Consider the following 17815-nt stretch of genomic DNA (forward strand, 5'->3'; position numbering starts at 1 on the left):
TTGATTTATTTAACTTAAATATAGATTTAAAAGTTACAAAGATAATATGCAACCTTTTCTTACCCCTCTATAATGTATAGTTGGCTACTAATTTAGATTGGAGGATAAAATTTTTCTCTGTTTGTAAATTAATAACTACATAAACAATTGTATATTAAATATCATGAGAGAATATTTTCAAGTGGATACAGTCTTACTAAGAGTAGTTCATAAAAGACCACACAGATGTCCCATTTAATGTTCTTGAAGGACATTTTTGTGAGAGGACATTTTCTTGCTCATGCTCAGAGTTGGAGTCAATTATCTTCATAATTTTTGGAACAGAAGCTCAAGTGATATTTTCCATCTTATTTCCACCTATGTCTTGTCATTTGCATGGTGCTGTACTTTTGCATCAGTAAATAGATAATACAATGGTGGGTACTGCCCACCGTTTATTGGCCACTTTTACCTATTGCCTTCTCTCCAATTCATTGTGGTGGGCAAGTAGGTTTAGGACTCTTTGTAGCATTATTTACTCCTTGCTCCCATGTAATCAGCAGAACAGGCAGTGGTTGGTTACCACATTGGCTAATGTGGGAAAAATGCAACTATTAATGTTTTTTTGTACATAATTTGCAATTCTCTTCTGGTGAATATAAGTTCAGGGGGTGGCTAGTTCAGGAGAGCTCTAGTAAAAGCAGGTAAGATTGTGACTCTTTGAAGTTTATGTGGTACTATGTGGTAATATCCTAACATGGTTAACTTCAGTCAGACTCTTTTCCCCAGGCCAAAGTCAAGTGAATTACTGGAAGCGACAACATATTTAAGGAGAAGCGCATAAGCTTTTTCATTATAAACCTCTGCAATCTTTTTCCAGCAGGAAAAAAATGAGTACCTGAACAAGAAAATAAAAGAGGAAATAGCAAATGCATATCACTGATGATTTTATTTTCATATATGAATGGTTGCTCCTCTTACTTTCTTTTCTTTCTTTTGCAAAAGAACAACCTAAGCTGTGTAGTTAATTGGTTTCATAGACAAAGGAAGAATCCTGAACAACCTAACCAATTCTGTTATTTAATAATAGCTGTGCACTACCATCCCCAATCCATGAATGTTTAACTCATGATACTCAAGTTTAAAGTAAAACCAGAGGTGGGATTCAGCAGGTTCTGACCAGTTCTGGAAAACCAGTAGCAAAAATTTGGAATAATTCGGAGAAGTGGTAAATACCACTTCTGACTGACTCCGCCCCCATCTATTCTCTACCTCCCGGGTTCCAGCTGATTATTTTGTGGGGGTGGCTTGATAGTCATGTGATGGTGGGCATGGCTTCATGGTAATGTGACCGGGTGAGAGGTGTTTGGCAGTCATGTTACTGGATGGGAGTGGCTTCGTGGTTATGTTGCTGGGTGAGAATGGCTTTCTGGTCATATGACTGGGTGGTCATGTGACTACCTGGGTGTGGCCAACTTGACATCAATCACTTTAAGGGTTAGGGGGCTAGGGTACCTGGCCTCTCCTCACCTTAAAGGCCTCAACGAGATACAATTTCTCTATCTATTTAATACTACTGAACATCCAAAATATTTAATCTTATGTATATATGCCATATATGTACATACATATTACACACAGGCACACAAAAAGATACATTATATGTCTGTGTGTGTATGTACACACACACACAAACACACTTAATTACATTTGGAAAAACACACCCAATGTCCATTTTCTGTCACCATTTAACTATAGCTTCTGTTCATTAGAACATTACACATACCTTTAGATGTGGTGAAACTCATTTAACAATGCTTTCGCTTAGCAACCAAGATTTGGGGCTCAATTGTGATCATAGGTCAAGGATGCCTTCCTCTACATGGCAGCCTTGTCCTAGTAAACTTCTCCTTTTTGGCAATTTTATTTTCTGTTAAGGGCACCAAAATAATCCAGACAATGTAAGGTTTCCTGCTGCAGCATGGGGTTGGACTAGATGACCACTGAGATCTTCTAGCCCTTAATTGCTGTGCTGTTGCAAAGTGTCTTCTGAAGCCACGTCTAGAGGCAGGGTTTGTAGTGCTTCCTTCCTCTTCTTCCTCTCTCTCTCTCTTTTCTCTCCCTCTTTCCCTTCCTTCCATCATTCCTTCCTTCTTCCTCTGTTTTTTCTTTATCTCTTTTTCTTCTTGTCTCTCTCTCTCTCCCTCCCTCCCTTCCTTCCTCTCTCTCTCTCACACACACACTTTCTCTCTCCCTCCCTTCCTGTGAAGAACCCTAGAAGGTCTTTGGGAGCAGGAAGAAAAACCAAACATTTTGAAACTGAGAACATGCTCTTTGGCATCTAAGATCTGGCATTCTTAGAGCTCCACTGTTAATTAGCTTAGCCTGAGCAAAGATAGTTAACAACACTTTCAATGAACTCTCAACTCAAGTTCAGTTCATGTGGGGATCCCCAAACTGTGAGGATTTCTTTCTTTTCCCCTTGAAGACCCCCCACACCTCTTTTGGGCCTAGCAAGCCTCCCTACAGCCCCCTGGGAGACAAAAGGTATGGGGGGCATCACACATCCCTGTGCCCCAATTTGGGCCCATCAAAGAAAAAAGATGGCGGTGCCCATGGACCGACACCGACCAATCTGGTTGCATGACATCACCAGCAGGTTGCTACCAGTTGGAGTGAACCAGTCCGAACTGGGAGGAACCCACCCCTGGCTATAGTCCAATGCTAAACTTACTGGACCGAAACCATGTTTCTGGATCAGGTACCATCTGATATAAGATCAGGGTTGTGAAGCACCTGAAGTCTATGATATGTAGTAAGACAGTGCCATCTTTAGGCAGTATGACTAAATTACCTCTGCATTGACATATTGACTCTTCCGCATTTTTGTAATACTGAAGTATTCTTTTTTCCCTCTTTCATTCAATTACTGTACATCTAATTCTTGGAGACTGCCTAGACAAGTTCCTGCAGGGTCTTGGCAAGGTTTCTACCGGGGAGGGAGAATGACAGGCCCAAGGTCATCCAGCTGGATTTATGCTGAAGGTGGGAGTAGAACTCCCAATTTCCTTGATGCTTTCACCACTACACCAAACTGGTTGTCAAAATATTTGTGTCAAATCTCAGAAACATGCTCTTAAATGCATTCAGAAACCACTTCAAGTCTAAAGTCTAACAAAAATTAAGTTAAAATTTTAAAAAAAAACATTGTATGTTTTCTTCTTAAATGCATTATATATAAGAAAAATGTTATGGAGGAATAAGCATATAATAGTTTCAGACATATATAATTGTGCTTCTCATGAAACATGCATTTCACTGATTACATTGAAATTGAAACAGACAACTCTTGGTGATTACCTTTAATCAATGTTATGGAACAAGGAAGATAAGAGTTCTTTGGGAGGATAATGATAAAAAGGGGATATGGCTGCAAGGTGAATTTTTATTTTTAGGGGTTTTTTTTACTAGTGTGAGAGAGCATGTGTCGTGTCTGGCAGTTTTATTTGGTTTGTAAAAATTGTGTCATCTCTATTTTATTCTAAACCTACATTTTCCAGCTATTTTCCATTTAGAAGCAGCAGAAAACTGAAAACTATCAATGCATGTGTTTAAAAATGAAATTCGTTCTATTTTATCTGCTATTAAGATATTGAAGAAACATAAAAATAGAAAGTATAAATTCATAGTTACAATATTAGATATCCAAGACCTTCCATATTTTTGTCCTGCTACTTTAACTAAAGATAATTTATTAACATAACAGAAAAATCTTATGAATATTTTTATTTTTAGATTTTATTGGTACTGTAATCTTTATATTGTACATCTATTGAAATTAAGAGACCGGGCGATTTCGCCCAGTCGATAGTTGCGCCGGCAGGGAGGGGCGAGAACACCACCTCCCAGCTGGGCGCGCCTGCGCAGAGCGCAGGCGCGCCCACGCGCTGCTTTAGGCAGCAAAACAGCTTGCCCGGCCGGCCGGGGGAAGAATCGCCCCGGCTGGAAGTCCGTCGCGGCTGGGAGGGGCAGGACGCCGCCTCCCAGCTGATTGGCGGGGCGGCAAGCGTCTGAGCCACCACGAGCTGTGGTTGGCTCGCAGGGGCCGCCGGGAGCAAGGGGAGGGGTATTTCAGGGTCTGCACCCCTCGCCCTCGCCCCTTTGCTCCCGGCTCGCCCTCCAGATCGGTCACCCACCCACCCTCCACTCTATCCAGGGTGTCTGGCAGAGGTCGCCCTTTGGGGCCGAGAAGGAATTTTTGGCAGTCTGGAAGCTTTATTTCGGATTGTTTTTTTCGCCTTCTCCATCCTGGTCAGATGTGAGGTTTTTTATTGGGTTAGGGGGTGTATCGTTGTAAATAGGTTGATTGAATTTTCTTTATCTGGTCACTATTGGCAAAAACGGGGTGGAAAGGGTGTCAGTTGCAACCGTGTGTTCTCCCTTGGGCATCTGTTAAAAGGTGATGGGCTCCTTCGTCTCACAACTCACGCCTCCTCCACGGACGGAGTGGTGGGAGGGAGGAGCACTTGGGGCTCATCTACGTCACTTCCGGTTCCGGGTCATGGAGGTGAGCCCTCCCACATGCTGGGCGTGGCTTTCAATTTGGGTGAAGGCGGGGCTCGCTTCACCCTTACCAAGCTAGGAGTTCGCCCATTGGTTGCCCAAGTATGTTTTGTTCAGGGTTTTTTCACCCCATTTAGCACCCTGTACAGGTCTATTACTGTAATCAATAAAGTGACCCATTTTTCATCCAGCTCTTGTGTTCGAGTTTCATTCCCTGTCCGGCGCAACTAAATTAAACCTCATTATGCCTTATACTGTATACAATTTCTTGCATTTTTGCTGCCTTTCTGCTCTCTATAAAAACATTGAAATTCATTGTATTAAATTAAATTAAATTTTGAAATATGGATGAAAAGCTATAATATTGATGCTAATGATAATACTTGTGATTTTTCTTCTTAGTACATCGCAATATGAGCCAAGCTTGTCAAGGAGGATGTGCAACATGTTCTGAATACAATGGATGCATGTCATGTAAACCTAGACTCTTCTTTTTCTTGAAGAGGAGTCACATGAAACAGACTGGGATGTGTTTTTCATCCTGTCCTCCTGGGTATTTTGGACAACGATCCCCAGAACGAAATGAGTGTATGAGTAAGTTGACAGAATGTTGCAACCACTGCTTTCTAAATTTTGCTTAATAATGTATTTGGAAAGCTTTGAATTTTGAAAGCACAAAAAACCCATAAGTTGCTGGTAAATTCGTCAGATAGTAATAGCAGATATGACTGCTCATTTGAGCTCGCTCCAGTAAGTTTGTGCTTTATACTTGTTGTGACCTAAGTATCATCTCATTTATTCAATATTCTCACATTAAATACCATGTCTCTTCCAAGGTCAGCAAGATGACAACAATAAATCAAGGTTTATTTAGAATCAGAATCTAAAATACAATGTTTCAAAGATAATATTATTATATTCACAGTTTAAGGCTGGTGGAAACTTAATAATTCAAGTCCTGATCAAGGACCTAATAATTATTAAGTTGCTATCCAAGATTTCTTACTATTAAAGAATGTCTAAGATTTAATATTAAATATTATTATTTCTATTTACATTATGGATCCCATCTCCAGGAGAATCTAATGTGTATTCAGGGACTCGTCATCTTCAGCCATCTCTGCAGTTGATAATGTTGCTTATAATAAATCCTAGAACATGGATTTTACAATTAATGTTATGCATGTATATCTATCTATCTATCTATCTATCTATCTATCTATCTATCTATCTACCTACCTACCTACCTACCTACCTACCTATCTTCTATCTATCTAAATTGGATCAATTTTAACTTCTTTTATATTTATTTAAAATATCTTTAAGTTGTTGACTCCATAAAGCCTATGGTAATTTACAAATACATACAATTTGTAAAATATTACCTTTACAAAACAACACAAATGTGGAAACCCTTTTTTAAATTTGTCATTCGTACATAGGATCTTCTTTCCAAAGAATTAAATCCATCCATCTCATCTTCCCTGTATTTATTTACATCTATTTTCCTTCCTTCCTTCCTTCCTTCCTTCCTTCCTTCCTTCCTTCCTTTTCTTTCTCTCATTCATTCATTCATCACATTTCTATGTTGCTCATCTTTCCTAAGTGCCTCTGGGAGGTTTTTGTTCTCCCTCAAATTAAAATAATACATAGAACATCATCACTATAATTTTATAGGAAAGTTCATTTTAAAAATATCAAAAATTAATATACATAATCTAAGACAAAATGCAAACCCTAGTTTTCTCAGATATATTAGCATAATGTATACTTCCAGAGATGTTTTATCATTCAATTATGTGTTTATGCACCCAGTTTTAGAAAAAAGCCAGTTGATAATATCATAAAATTTTATTGAAAGGCATAATTTGATGTTTCACTACCATAGACTATCACAATTTTCCTCCTACAATGATCCATGTTGTAGAGACTATGTATGTCTCATAGTCATTTTATATGTAAATCAGATGCATTATTCTGGGATCAAATATGACCAGGAAATGATTGGTTTTTCTTGTACTTCAGAATGTAAAGCTGATTGTGAAGCCTGCTTTAATCAAAATTTCTGTACCAAATGTAAAAATGGATTTTACTTACACCTTGGAAAGTGCCTTGAAAATTGCCCTGACTGGCTGGAACCGAACAATCACACTATGGAATGCAATGATATTGGTAAATAAATTGTTTATGCTAATAACTTTATCCAGTAAACAATTCTAGGGGTATACTATTTTGCTACTATTAGCTTTCTGTAAAGGCATGCAGCGAGTTAGCAGAAAAGAGCCTCACAAAATGGGTATACTGTATCTCATTTAATGAACTGGGTATGTCTGTTTTAATTAAAAGAAGGACTAGGGGAGATATGATGGCAGTGTTCCAATATCTCAGGGGTTTCCACAAAGAAGAGGGAGTCAAACTATTCTCCAAAGCACCTAAGGGTAGAACAAGAAGCAATGGATGGAAGCTGAACAAGGAGGGAAGCAACTTAGAACTAAGGAGAAATTGCCTGATAGTTAGAACAATTAATCAGTGGAACAGCTTGCCTCCAGAAGTTGTGAATGCTCCAACACTGAAAGTTTTTAAGAAGATATTGGATAACCATTTGTCTGAAGTGGTATAGGGTTTCCTGCCTAAGCAGGGGGTTGGACTAGAAGACCTCCAAGGTCCCTTCAAACTTTGTTATTCTATTACTGTATATCCTAAATAAAAGATGTTCCTCTTTATATTTTAGAATTTTGAATTTCAGAAGGATTAAAGTAGAAGGACAGTGAAAGAATCACTGAAAACCACAGGAGATATTATTTGCCCAAAATATTCTGCTCCAGCTTTCTCCTTACCCATGCTAGGAGTGGCTTTGTATATAATATTTTATTATTATTTTCAGCCCAGAATTTAGTGGTACCCGACACATGTTTAGCTGAATTAAGAGCCCTCTTTGCTGCTGCAATACAATGATATAGTCAGCATCACATTTTTTATTATTCATCCTACTTACCGTACTGCTTTTTTACTGTATGTAGAAAAGTTCTGGAAATCACAATGCAATTTCATACGAGACAATGAAATTGTCTTTAGATCATTTCTCCACTAGTAACTCATAGTCAGTGGAGTTCAAACTTTTGAGGTGACATATTAACTTAAAAAGAAATCCTGAAATTCCCAATTAAGAGATAAAGTTATAATGTTAGAAAACTTATTATGTTAAATATTTTTGTTTGTTTCAAAATCTCTGACTTATAGCCTTTTCTGTGGTCCATACAATCCTTTATTGTGATAAGAACAGACTTTACATTACTCCAGTGATTGCTGGGTGATGCTATAAAGAGGATTCATGTCACCAAATAAGAACTGCAGCCATATTTGAGCGATCAAAAAAGACTCTTGGCTCTTGAGGTTTAATTTTTATGATTATTGTGAGCTGCCCAGAGTCCTGCTGGAGTTGGGTGAGATATAAATATTACAAAATAAATAAATAAACAATTTAAGATGATACATATGTATATATAGGGAGATTTTTCCTGTCTATATTTAATTTACAGACTAAATATCTGCTATACATTGAAATGGGTGTATCTCATTGGCTATTGACCCATATTTATTGACACCATGTTTTTGTTACAGTGCATTGTAAAATTAATGAATGGAGCCAGTGGAGTTCTTGCACAAAGAATGGAAAAACATGTGGTTTCAAAAGGGGAAATGAAACAAGGGTCAGAGAAATTCTACAGCTTCCTTCAACAAAGGGCAAATTATGCCCACATACAAGCGAAACAAGAACATGTGTTGTACAAAGAAAGAATTGCCAGAGAGGTACTTATATTATTATTGCCAAATAATTTTACATAATGAAAATCAATTCCGTATAAAGTTTATTTCACCAACACTTTTATTGATCCTTAATTGTAGTTCTGCTTTGCTAAAAAAAAATTAACATGATGTATTGGTATTGTTGATTGCCTTTGCCTCTTCCAGGAAGCAAAAATAGTTTTTGTGTTTGCCAAAATACCTTAGAATCATATATTCTCTTTATGCTACTATACAAACACAGTGCCACTAATTTTAATAAATAGCTTAGCATGCAGACTGTAAAAGAGTTTACAAGAGTTAACTGATGTGCCTTTCAGATATTTGTTGGCTACATTGGGAAGCAGCAGCATTTGCTATTGAAAAGTTTACATTTTATTTTTTCCCAACCTTTTAAAATATGTGCATTTCAGCGATGTTCATGTTCTTTTAATAATTACCATATTTTTGGACTATAAGATGCACTGGACCATAAGGCACACCTAGGTTTAGAGGAAAACAAGGGAATTTTTTTTTTTTGCCTCTGCATATCCCATTTTTGCCCCTCTTTCCAAAATCCAGAAGCACTCTGCAGGCCAAAAACAGGCCCATTTTTGGCCTCCCAAACCCTCCGCATATCCCATTTTCAGCCTCCACAACACCAGGGAGGGCCAAAACGGGCCTGTTTTTGGCCTGCAGAGTGCTTCTAGAAGCTGGGAAGGGAAAAATGGGACATATAGAGGCCAAAAACAGGCCCGTATTCACTCTAGAAGATACACAACATTTCTACCCACTTTTGGTGTGTGTGTGCATCTTATAGTCTGAAAAATAAGATACATACTGCAAAGAGCCTTACATTTATTGGCTAAAATGGAAATTTCAAAGTAGGTTGCACTGAATGAGTGCAAAAATGAATATTAACTGTTTTATGTTCTATTTAAATTTTATTCCAATGCTTACAGTAATTCAGCTATATGACCTTACATGATATGCCTATGTATCTGCTTACAATTAATATATTTTTGTTAAATACTATTGGAAAACATGATGTGGTCAAGTTATGAAATACCATTTCTCACTTGACAATTGCTGTAAGGGGAAACAGGTATTCAGGATAAGTCCAGATTTAGTCTTAAAGCATTCAGTTCCTTCCAGGAGACTGACTGGATGCATGGAAGGGCCTTTGAATACATATAGCAATTCCTTCTGATCTACAATGCCGCACTGGATTTCACTGTGTATAGAAGGTCTGTCAAAATGACAGACGGCACAGGCCATACCCACCCAGGCAAAAAACATCATGATATGTCATGATATGGCCTGTGATACGAGCGGGTTTGACACCCCTGATATATAGCATAGGACAGTGATGGCGAACCTAGGGCACGGACACCACAGGTGGCACACGGAGCCATATCTGCTGGCACGCAAGCCGTTGCCCTAGCTCAGCTCCAATGTGCATGTGTGTGCCAGCCATCTGAATGGGAGGGCGTTTTTGGCTTCCAGATAGCCTCCAGGTGAGATGGGGGAGGGCGTTTTTCCACACACCTAGCTCCAGAGAAGCCTTTTGGAGCCTTGGGAGGGCAAAACACAAATGTACTGGGCCTACCAGAAGTTGGGAAATAGGCCATTTCCGGCCTCCAGGGAGCCTCTGGAGGGCAAGGGAAGCTGTTTCCACCCTCCCCAGGTATTGAATTATGGGCGTGGGCATTCGCGCAGGTGCGATAGCACGTGCCCATGTTCTTTTGGCATCAAAGGAAAAAAAGGTTCACCATCACTGGCATAGGGCAAAGAATTTTTACTACTGACTAGTATGTATGTATGTATGCATGAATGCATGCATGCATGCACATGCATATATATATATATATATATATATATATATATATATATATATATATATATATATTTACTTATTTATTAAATTTGTATGCCGCCCACTCCCAAAGGACTCTTGACAATTGTATTGACAATTACAGGTAGTCCTCAACTTATGATTATAACTGAGAAGAGCATTTCCATTGCTAATGAATGAAGGCAGTTAAGTGAGTCACACCACAAAATGTTATTATTATTTTTTGCTTTTAAGCAAATTTCTGCAATTGTTAAATGAATTTAGTTCCACTTAAATGGTTATCATGTATTCCCAAAATCTACAACTGTTGTAAACAGATGCAGCTTGCTATTTACAAATTTTCATAACATGAACATGCGGATGCTGTGATGGTCGTAAATGTGAGGATGAGTTGTAAGTCAACTTTTCAAAGCCATTATAATTTCAAGCAGTCACTAAATGAATGTTTGTAAGTCGAGAATTACCTGTATACCTGTTAGGTCATCATCTCTTAGAAATAGATTGTTAATAACTAGTCATATACTCAAAAGTTGTATTTGGAACATTGGGATCTCGTAGGTTGTAATTTGAATCCAAATACTTTTCACTGAAATGATATAATTGCTTGCTGAATATTTTTGCAGTCAACCAAAAAAATAAGAGTGCAAATCAGAAAGTGGATCACTACTGTCTTCTGCCATCTGCTACAAATTCTTATGCACAGCAGAAAGTTTGAGTACACCTATAATAAATTAAATATACTTCTTAATTTGAATAATATTAGGCCCTATGTTGAAGAAGATACTTCTTTGCTAAAGATTGGAAAGGGAGAACATTTTATTCTTAAACTCACCCTGCGATTTCAGTGGATCTAATAAGATTTCTTTAAACACAATATTTAAATATTTAATATTCACTGCAAGAGGCTTCATCATAATCCCCACAAACCCAGTGTGAAATAGCAGTCTAAAATGTGCCAAGTGCTATCTTGTAGGTGTGATAGAAGGATAGTAATAAAGAAAAAGTTACATTTCAAAAAACTGTTATTTCTTATTTTATTGCTCAGAAACTATAATATGAAAACCATTAATCCATTTATTATGGTACAGCAAAACAATATTTTTAATGACAGTGCAAACATAAATAGAGTAGTAAATGTCCAATTAACCTTCTGCCTTTTATAAAGCCAGGGCAGAGTGTGGAAAGATAAGTACAGTATTCTGTATTCTTCTGAAATTCTGCCTGCCTTTTTCCATTTATTATTCATTTATTTTATTTTTTGAATGTATAGGCCGCCCTTCTCCTAACGGACTCAGGGTATCTTACAGCAATAAAATAGTAACAAATGTTAAAATACTACAATACAATGGATTAAAAAAAAGTAAAAATACCCCCAGTATACAAAACATTCAGTCATCCCTCATTCATACCAATGGCCGGAGAGAAAACTATCGCTCACGCTGCCGGCATGTGTGTTTTAACACCTTTCGGAAGGGGAGGAGAGTGGGGACGGTACGAATCTCTGGGATGAGCTGGTTCCAGAGGACCTGGGCCGCAATAGAGAAGGCTCTGAGTATTTCTATGAGTATTCCACAGACCATGATAATCAAGAATTTTAATTTGGAACCATAGAAGGGTACTGAAGGAGCTTTTAATTCTGCAGACCCAAAGCTATCTCAGTTTGCCACCACAGGTGGAATTCTGGATTCAGTATGTATCCTTAGCGGTATGTGAGAAGGGCGGCATATAAGTCTAAATAATAATAATAATAATAATAATAACAACAACAACAACAACCATCAGAATTGACAAAATCTCCATCTGACAATTGCAAAAGGCCACTTTACTGGGATCAGCAAACATAATTCGCCGCTACATCACGCAGTCCTAGGTGCTTGGGAAGCACCCGACTGGTGATGAAATACGAAATCCAGCATAGTGATCTCGTTTGCTGTGTTGTATTGACATAATAATTACTCTGTCTACGGAATTTCTACATATTTGGAGGTGGACATCATCATCAAAACAGAGACACTTCCACCATTCCACCCCTAACAGAACAAGATTAGGATAACTTCCTGTTATGTTTAAACCATGTCTTTGAAATCATAGGAACATTCATATAATTAGTATACGGTGAAGTACAGAATTACAATAAAATTACTTTATACAGAATCCAGTAGAATGCTCTTTGGTGCTTTTCTAGAACACTCTTGAATTAAATTCCACTAGCCCAAACATTCATTAATGTACTATAACTGTGTTTCAACATAATGACAATGTGATATAATATGAACAGATTTAAATTATTAATATATTAGGTCAGGGATGGCTAACCCTTTTGCCATTGTGTTCTGAAAGTACACGTGCGCTGAAAAAGTGCATGTATGTGTCTGCATTCATAATGCAATGAGCGTGTGGCCCCAGCTGCGGCCCCATGCATGCATGTGTGATCCCCGTGTTGCCCGTGCCATGCATAGGTGCATATCCCCATGCTTCCCTGCCCCCTGTGCATGCACGCATGACTCCCCATGCTCCCCATGCCCCGTGTGCATTCATACACATCTTTCACATGCACCCCACCCCTTGCGCATGTGTGGCAGAGACCCAAAAACCAGCTGGCAGGAGGCACACGCGCATGTGCGGTGGAGCTGAGCTGAACTGGGGCAAAAGCTTTGCATGCCATCAGAGAGGGCGCTGCATGCCACCTCTGGCACACATGGCCTAGATTTGCTGTCATGGTATTAGGTGATTTTATTTACATCTATTCAGACACTATCCAGATGTAGACAGCATTAAAATGTAACACGGTACACATTTAGTGTTTCTTTGGAAGCAATGAATGTGTACTTCATCTCTGTTCATTTTCCTTTATTTATAATAAAAAATTTCTAGTAGAAATTAAGATTTGAAAACATCTTGTGGGAGCCATTAAAAGGAGAAAAAGCTGGAAGTCTTAAAAAGTAGCTTGCTCACTGTACCTAACTTGTATTGTTTCACACTTATTTGTTAATAAGATATTATTATTATTATTATTATTATTATTATTATTATTATTATTATTAATTGAATTTATATACCGCCCCTCTCTGAGGGTTGTTGCATTGTCATGTTTATGATAACATGTAGTGTTAAATCACGATCATAGTACTACTGGGTTTTTGCTTTAGCCAGTTTAAAATCATATTTTTGGTGTATTATAGTGATTGCAACAGCAGCTTAGTGTGATGTACAAATAAGGTTGCATAGTTTATTTGTAGATTCTTGGCTTGTTTCTTGGCTTTCAGGGCAGGGGGCAGAAAACCATCATGAATAAAATATTAAAAATAAAATAGGAATTGGCCAAACAAGTTCCAAAAGAGGCTTGTCCTTTAATTCTGGATTCCTCACATAATTTATTTATTTATATATTAGATTTGTATGCCGTCCCTCTCCGTAGAATTGGGGCGGCTCACAACAGCAATAGAACAATTCATAACAAATCTAATAGTTTAAAAACATTTTAAAAATCCCATTATTAATCAGACATATATACAAACATACCATACATAAATTGTATAGGCCCAGGGGAGATATCTCAATTCCCCCATGCCTGGCGGCAAAGGTGGGTTTTAAGGAGTTTACGGAAAGCAAGGAGGCTGGGGGCAGTTCTAATCACCGGGGGGAGCTGGTTCCAGAGAGTCGGAGCTGCCACAGAGAAGGCTCTTCCCCTGGGACCCGCCAAACGACATTGTTTAGTCGATGGGACCCGGAGAAGGCCAACTCTGTGGGACCTAATCGGTCACTGGGATTCGTGCGGCAGAAGGCGGTCCCGGAGATATTCTGGTCCGATGCCATGAAGGGCTTTATAGGTCATAACCAACACTTTAAATAATTACTGTACTTTAAAATGTTAACTACAGTAACATATGAACTCATTCCAGTACTTTCTGAAGTCTTTGCAATTTTTGTCTGTTGTAATATTACACTGTAAGCCCCACCCCTTAGGGAAGAGATTATATTATTATGCATGTAGATAAGGGGCCACCATCACTCTGACCCTATCATTCTGATCTCATGTTCACTGCTGACTCGGCCTATAAACAAGGATCTATATGCCCTGCATCTGAAACAGCATATAATGCTACAGTGGGAATACTACAAGTGGTAAAGTAAAGAGTTTATTTTGCCCTGAACTCTAATGCATCTTTCATAGCCCTTGGGGTAATGTCAATATTGTACTTTGTAATCGAGAATAAGGCTGTTAACCCTTTCAGATATACAGTGATCCCCCGCTCGTTGCGAGGGTTCCGTTCCAGGACCCCCCGCAACGAGCGGGTTTTCGCGAAGTAGCGCTGCGGAAGTAAAAACACCATCTGCGCATGTGCAGATGGTGTTTTTACTCCCACAGCGCTAGCGAGGAGCCAAAGATTGGGGGCGGGGCGGCTGTTTGCCGCCGGCATGGGGGGCTTCCTAGCAGCCCCCCAAACCCGGGTTGGGGGTCCGGGGGGTGCTGGCTCTCGGCGCTTTCGAGCTGAGTCCGGGAGCGAATTCGCTTCCGGACTCAGCTCAAAAGCGCCGATAGCCAGCGCCAACGAACGGCTTGTCCACGCTGGCTCTCGGCGCTTTCGAGCTGAGTCCGGGAGCGAATTCGCTTCCGGACTCAGCTCAAAAGCGCCGATAGCCAGCGCCAACGAACGGCTTGTCCACGCTGGCTCTTGGCGCTTTCGAGCTGAGTCCGGGAGCGAATTCGCTTCCGGACTCAGCTCAAAAGCGCCGATAGCCAGCGCCAACGAACGGCTTGTCCACGCTGGCTCTCGGCGCTTTCGAGCTGAGTCCGGGAGCGAATTCGCTTCCGGACTCAGCTCAAAAGCGCCGATAGCCAGCGCCAACGAACGGCTTGTCCACGCTGGCTCTCGGCGCTTTCGAGCTGAGTCCGGGAGCGAATTCGCTTCCGGACTCAGCTCAAAAGCGCCGATAGCCAGCGCCAACGAACGGCTTGTCCACGCTGGCTCTCGGCGCTTTCGAGCTGAGTCCGGGAGCGAATTCGCTTCCGGACTCAGCTCAAAAGCGCCGATAGCCAGCGCCAATGAACGGCTTGTCCACGCTGGCTCTCGGCGCTTTCGAGCTGAGTCCGGGAGCGAATTCGCTTCCGGACTCAGCTCAAAAGCGCCGATAGCCAGCGCCAACGAACGGCTTGTCCACGCTGGCTCTCGGCGCTTTCGAGCTGAGTCCGGGAGCGAATTCGCTTCCGGACTCAGCTCAAAAGCGCCGATAGCCAGCGCCAACGAACGGCTTGTCCACGCTGGCTCTCGGCGCTTTCGAGCTGAGTCCGGGAGCGAATTCGCTTCCGGACTCAGCTCAAAAGCGACGATAGCCAGCGCCAACGAACGGCTTGTCCACGCTGGCTCTCGGCGCTTTCGAGCTGAGTCCGGGAGCGAATTCGCTTCCGGACTCAGCTCAACAGCGCCGATAGCCAGCGCCAACGAGCGGCTTGTCCACGCTGGCTCTCGGCGCTTTCGAGCTGAGTCCTGGAGCGAATTCGCTTCAGGACTCAGCTCGAAAGCGGCGAGAATGAACGGCGTGGGCGGGCGAAGGGCGGGCGGCAGCGAGGAGTTTGCGTGGGCGGTGGGGAAACTCCTCGCTGACGCCAGCAAGAGGGGGAAGACCCGGGGAAGCCGCCCAGCAGCTGATCTCCCGGTTGCCATCTACGCATGCGTGCCCATAGAAAAAACGGGCACGCATGCATAGATGGTATTTTGACTTCCGGGTTGAAAAATCGCGAAGTACCCTGTTCGCAATGGTTGGGGACGCAATAAACGGGGGATCGCTGTATTATATTTATAGATAGGAAAATAAAGTATTTCACACCCACAAAATAAATATAAAGCTTTGACACCCTGAAATAAATAAGAAAGTAAGTAAATAAATAAAATAACTTAGGGATTCTGAAGCTAGAGCATATCGTTCCTGAATGATTTTCTAGCAACTGCCTGTGAATGACAGTAGTACAGTTACTGGTAATGCTTTTTCTTTATAGTTATTCCTCAAGCTGTAGAGAGGATTCAAAATTAACATGAAAGTAATTATTGTATCTCAATGTTGACATTTTTACCTACACTGCTGGGTCATCATAACTTAGATCTGGAATTGTAATTCTACTACTATAAATGATTCATTAAGTACTGGGTTTTAAATTGTGTGTGTGGGGGGGGTTTCCTCTCCTGCTAACAAATTCTCTTACTGCATGTTTTTCCCCCTTTCTGTTGCAAAGAAGGTAGCATATTTCTGCTTCATATGAACCACTTTGAAGTAATGAAGTTGTGAGTTTCCAACATAAAGACATTTAGCTGAATTGGTAGTAACAGCATGTCTAAAATGTAACCAGGAGAACAAAAAGAAAGGAAAATTCTGCTATTGTTCCAGACATCCATACACATTATGTATTATTAACTATAATTTTAATTTTCCCAATGACCCAGGTTTCTGGGAATAATTACATCAGTGTTTAAACTCATGAAAAGCAAATGAATGAATAAGTAACACAGAAAATATAGCAAAATAAAATCCATGATTTCACTGGTCATTTAGGATCAAATCAAATATCCATTTATAGAAATGCCTCCAGATGGGGCAACTTGCCTTAAGTGCTATTACTTGCGTGGATTCAATGGATTTTAAGTTTATAAAATGTAAATAGCTATCCTGAAGAGACTCCAGCATTTATGGAATTGCATAGATGGAAGAGTTGATTAGACAAAGATGCTTCTCACCAACTGCTTTTTGCATTAACTCTCTCAGGCTGCCAATCTGTCTTAATACAACTGGGTTAGAACATTCATCATCTAATGCAACTTTCATACCCAGTAATCATCTATGACAGTAATACTGCTACAGACTAAATTTACCCTATTTCTATAACAAAATTGGTCCTTCAGTTTCCTTCTCCTTTGAAAATGCTTCCTGTTCTCCATAGTGGGTGGAGCTAAGAATGGGATGACACTGTCCCTTCAGCCAATGAGGACTGAGTCTGTCAAATTGTATATCTTCTTCCTCTTGACTTAATTCCCCCTCTTTGACTCCGTCCTCGGCCTGACTAGGATGTGTAATTTTCCTGCTCCCATTCTTGCAAGGTGTTTTCCACCATATCAGTCATTAAGTTGGTTCCTATACATGAGTTTTGCATTTCATCCTGAGTCACTGGGTTGATTGTGAAGAGGGCTTCGGCTCTTTTGCTTACCTAGCCTCCAGCCAAAGGCCATTAGAAAAAAATAGGTATTTTTCCCTTTCCGATTTTGGATATTTTCATGCAATTGCCAGAGTTAGGCTCGACTTGGGGAGGGGGTCTTTACACCGGTTGCACGTTATTTTTGGTTTTGTATCTGATTTGCTTCAGCAGAAGTAAAAGAGCCTCTTTGTAAAACGATGCAGGAGTAATGGAATCTACAATTCATACTTGGTTACATTGCTAGGTCCACAGGGACATTTGTTTGATGTTGATCTTCCCTCTCTTTAAATTACTCTCATTTATAAATTCTCATTATGTATTAACTAGACAAAGTAAACCAATAATGGCGAACCTTTTTTTCCTCAGGCACCGAAAGACCGTGGGTGCATGCTATCACACATGCATGAGTGCCCACCACCCATAATTTAATGCCTGGGTAGGGCAAAAGC

At 40.2% G+C, this 17815-nt stretch overlaps 1 protein-coding gene across 1 annotated transcript in view; it reads left to right on the plus strand.

Annotated features, from left to right (window-relative positions):
- Positions 1-17815, plus strand: part of RSPO3 (R-spondin 3) — a 65046-nt gene that overhangs the window by 38337 nt on the left and 8894 nt on the right. Inside the window, exons 2-4 of the mRNA XM_070739687.1 lie at positions 4945-5136; positions 6568-6714; positions 8164-8352. Of these exons, the coding sequence (XP_070595788.1) occupies positions 4945-5136; positions 6568-6714; positions 8164-8352 (528 nt within the window). The remainder of the gene's footprint in view (positions 1-4944; positions 5137-6567; positions 6715-8163; positions 8353-17815) is intronic.

This window comes from Erythrolamprus reginae, chromosome 1, assembly GCF_031021105.1.
Source record: "Erythrolamprus reginae isolate rEryReg1 chromosome 1, rEryReg1.hap1, whole genome shotgun sequence".
NCBI classification, from domain to species: Eukaryota; Metazoa; Chordata; class Lepidosauria; order Squamata; family Dipsadidae; genus Erythrolamprus; species Erythrolamprus reginae.